General features: G+C 40.8%; 1 protein-coding gene across 1 annotated transcript; it reads right to left on the bottom strand.

Moving 5' to 3' along the window:
• LOC109843186 (ethylene-responsive transcription factor ERF003-like) lies at window positions 536-1,284 on the bottom strand. Its single transcript, XM_020412123.1, has 2 exons — window positions 1,144-1,284; window positions 536-1,042 (listed from the first exon to the last, which is right to left on the bottom strand). Exons 1-2 carry the CDS (start codon window positions 1,221-1,223, stop codon window positions 652-654), a joined length of 471 nt encoding a protein of 156 aa, XP_020267712.1. The 5' UTR covers window positions 1,224-1,284; the 3' UTR covers window positions 536-651.

The following is a 3,997-nucleotide window of genomic DNA, read 5'->3' as shown; positions in this document are numbered from 1 at the left end:
TGTCCTCTGCAAAAATTAGATTCTGAAGCCTCGTTTCTGGTTTGTTGTGTAGAGCCTGCTTGAAGATTTGTTATTCCCCGCACTTTGGCGACTGAGTGTAACTGCAGTTAAGGTCAGTTACTGTTTTTGCCATCGTGTTCAACATTTTTGCCGGGTTTGTTATAAATCACTGAGTAGAAATTTTAGTTTTGACTGAATTGTGTGCTTTTGATTGTGAGTATCAGCCCAGAAGACTTTTTTCATGCTTAGTTTTCATTTTCTTCCACGTGGGTTTGCAATTATTTCCCAATAGTTGTGAGAAAATTTCTATAATTAGGAAAATTTGGATTTGTGAAAACGCATCTTTTTCTCTACATGACACAGCGGAGAACCTAATTTTCTTGTCGACACTTGAATAAGAATCTACAGGTGGTATATGGTCGGAAGCAAACCACTGCAAACAAGAAATAAACCACTTGAACAAGCATAATGAAAAGAACAATAAAAACTTCAAAAAGAAACACTTCTAACTCAATAAGAAGGGGGGGGGGGGGGGGGTGTTTCAAATGCTGATATGATCACCTCTGACCACGTCCGTGACCGTAAACTCGACATCACAGACGGTCGGATTGCTAACAAACATCTCCTATATACACTACTACACCTCCACCCTCACTCATTTCCGTACCATCCCATAGAAGAAGAACCCGAGGACGAAGAAGAACCAGACGAAGAAGTCGAATTAATCTCTATAGAGCCATAGTATATAAGCTCTTCGATCATCTCCTCAATGCACTCTTCATCATCACCCTGCATATGATACTCCTCTTCCTTCACCGCCGTCACCTTTGCTCTCTTCGTTTCCTCCCTTGAAGCGACACAACACTTCTCAAGCTTCGCCATGAGGGTCGGTGATAGGGACTGAGGCGGGGGAGTTGGACGGTCAGGATCAACCGGGAAGTTGGCCTTTGCATTTGGACCGCACATCAGGCGAGCTGCTTCGTCGTAGGCTCTGGCCGCTGCCTCTGCACTCTCAAATGTCCCCAGCCAAATTCTCGTCTTCCTGCAATATATGAGAAATGAATATGTTTAACTCATTAATTATTGCAAATAAAATGCATACGTTGTCGTTTTTCTTTTTGAAGGGTAGAGAAGATTAATTACAGTAAAGGGTGGCGGATTTCTGAGACCCAAGAGCCCCAGTGCCTTTGCCTCACCCCTCTGTATCTCTGAAGCTTGGGCATTTTGAGTGAGAAAAAGAGCTCAAGTGAAGAGATTGAGCTAAGGTTTGAAAGTGTGGACCCTTTTTGGTACTCCAGAACATTGGTAGGGGCCTTTCCTCTCCTCTCCTCTATATAGAGAAAGCCTATGACAATAATGCCCCTCGCTATGGTTCTAGCCAAACCGTCATGGGCCCAATGGGCCTCCTACGAGCAAACTAGTCCAACTACGGACACGATATCAAAGGGGTGACCGACTGCCGGCGTGTCGTCGGACTGGCCACGTGTTTAACATGAGATGATAACGGCTGACGAGGAACACTGCCGGCGTGTCGTCGGACTGGCCACGTGTTTAACATGAGATGATAACGGCTGACGAGGAACATGCACTTGAACTTATGCCAATTTTGTGCGTTTAATGTTTGTCTCTTTCACCTTACGTCTCAAGGCAGTATAAGGAGAGTGACGCTATGTGGTCAATAACCAGCATGAAACCGATCTTTATGAACATTAATACGCTATGGTGAATGTGTTGGTATGTGCTACGAGATACATGACAAGAAATAAGAAATTAAAGGTTGCTCTTATTGAGGCTAAATTGAGAAAGATCGATCGAGATGATTTAGCTATATACAACGGAGACGGCTAAAAACGCCAGTTGGAACTTGGAAGGAGTTAGAAATTATAGTTTGGAAGCAAGAACGAAAAAAAGGTAGACTTGGTGAACTTGGTTAGAAGCAATTAATAACAATACTATAACAATTATCTTAATGAAGGAGATAACACTTAATAGAGCCAAACGAAACAATAGAATTCATACAGTCAAACACAACAATTTAGGGTAATGACTCTATCGTTGACGTCGTGTTGTTTAAGCAAAGTTCCTTTTTGTTAGTAAACATGCGTATACTTCTATCATGAAGCGATGTCGCATAAACGGGCCTGGAAAACAAACAAAGGCCCACAACTCCCGGGTTGATGGCAAGGATGTAATATTCTCCACATGGGTGGTCAAGGGTGAATAGCGCGATGAAAGGTTTGGGTGGAGACCCATGTGTTGGCCCTTTGTCTCCTCCTGTGACATTATGGGCTGTGGGCCTTTTATGGAGACCGACATCACAAGGCTTGTACTGGCTACAGGGGGACAAGGGCTAATGAGGTTATTCCTAGTCAAGCACAGAATCCTCATATGGAGGTATCAGACGGTTGTCTGCCTCTCCATCATTTAGTCCTAAAGAATCATTGCCTCATCATCATCATCTCCTGTAAGGCTATAACACAAGTGTTTGTTCTCTAGCTAACTGTATCCCTTGGAAACATCCTCACCTGACTCAGAAAACTATAAATGTTTGGTTGCCTCTTTGGAGATGAAGATTCAGTAAGTTCAAAGGGTAGATTGATTGCCCCCTCTGGCTTTCATATACACGGGTGAATAGCTCCTATAATTGAAAAACAAAACAAATAGAGAGTACGAACCCTAGCAGAACATTCCGCATGCAAACATAGTGTACCGAACCATTTAACATGAAGATAGGAAAAAAAAAAAAACATCTTGGACATGTCAAAGTCTCCATGTATGGTTAAGAACATCTAGCTCAATGCATAATATTTTGATAGAATCTATATTCCCTAATCTTTTTTTAAAGAAAACACCCAGACATAAACTTTATTGATAGAAAGGAATTGCTGATTTACAAAGATGAGAATACAGAGACAGATAGAGACGGATGAGAACAAACTAGAAATTTGTGTGCAGTCATTTGCTTCTATGGAACGACAGATGATTAGGCTACAACTCCACTGGGTGTGAAACACTCATCTTGACATCTATATTCGCTAATTGTACGTTAGATTTTGATTTTTTTATTATTATTTTAGAACAGATCATGGTCCGATGCAGACATATCTGAACGCTAACCTCTAGCAATGCAGCTTTGAAGCGTTTATACGTTTGATTGATTGAGACATTGTTGTAAACTGTTCTCAAACTGGATAGATTTGCTAATTATTTGAGAAGATACTTAGAATTATAGAGAGAGCATGACTCTTCATATAGAATTGAGCAAACCACATGCTCCCATTTCCTTAGCACATGAGAGGGGCTGCCCTTTGGAGAGGCTACAGAACAAAAGGCCCAAAGGAGAAGAGGGGATTAGGGGCAAATATGGCCCACTTATGGCTGTCACTTAGTGAGGAGAGATAGAGCATTGCATGTGCTTGGGTGGAGTCCCATGTGAGTGGTTTAAGGATGGGCTGTATACGTTTGATATTTGCAGAGGTTTTTGCTCCTCCGTAGCAGCTTATTATTCTATTTATATATTTTTAGTAAACTTTTCATTCTACTTATTGGTACTTAGTTTTTTTTAAAGACATAAGAACCGACATATATTGTGAACAAAGATGTAGAATAGATTGGCATGCTGAGCATGGCAAAACAGAAGATAAACCATAACAATTAATGATGCTCATACACCCATTATAATTGCATAAAAGATTTCTGAAGAAAAGGAAAGATAAACATTTGCCGCGAGGAACTAGAAATCCTTCAAATTCGTGACATTATTCGTCGAATACTAGAATTATTATCCTCAACCATCATTACAGCTTCGAAACTTTGATATACTTGAGGCGATCTTAAAATGATATCGGAATAATTCAGGTTCAGATCCCACCTAATGGGTTTTAGACAACACATTTAAAATGCAAATTTAAAACATTCCATTGCGCAGAAAGATCTTAGGAATTCCTAATCTTTGGTTTGGTTGGGTGTTTTTTTTTTGTGTGTGTTGGGGGTTGGG

The sequence above is a fragment of the Asparagus officinalis genome, chromosome 5, assembly GCF_001876935.1.
Source record: "Asparagus officinalis chromosome 5, Aspof.V1, whole genome shotgun sequence".
Classification (NCBI taxonomy): domain Eukaryota; kingdom Viridiplantae; phylum Streptophyta; class Magnoliopsida; order Asparagales; family Asparagaceae; genus Asparagus; species Asparagus officinalis.
The sequence above is the reverse complement of the archived record's forward strand: the minus strand, read 5'-3'. Positions and strand labels throughout refer to the sequence as shown.

Coding starts and splice junctions, on each gene's coding strand:
- LOC109843186 (XM_020412123.1), bottom strand. CDS start 1,223: ATGCCCAAGCTTCAGAGATACAGAGGGGTGAGGCAAAGGCACTGGGGC. Junction 1,043..1,143: donor GAAATCCGCCACCCTTTACT/GTAATTAATCTT, acceptor CATATATTGCAG/GAAGACGAGAATTTGGCTGG.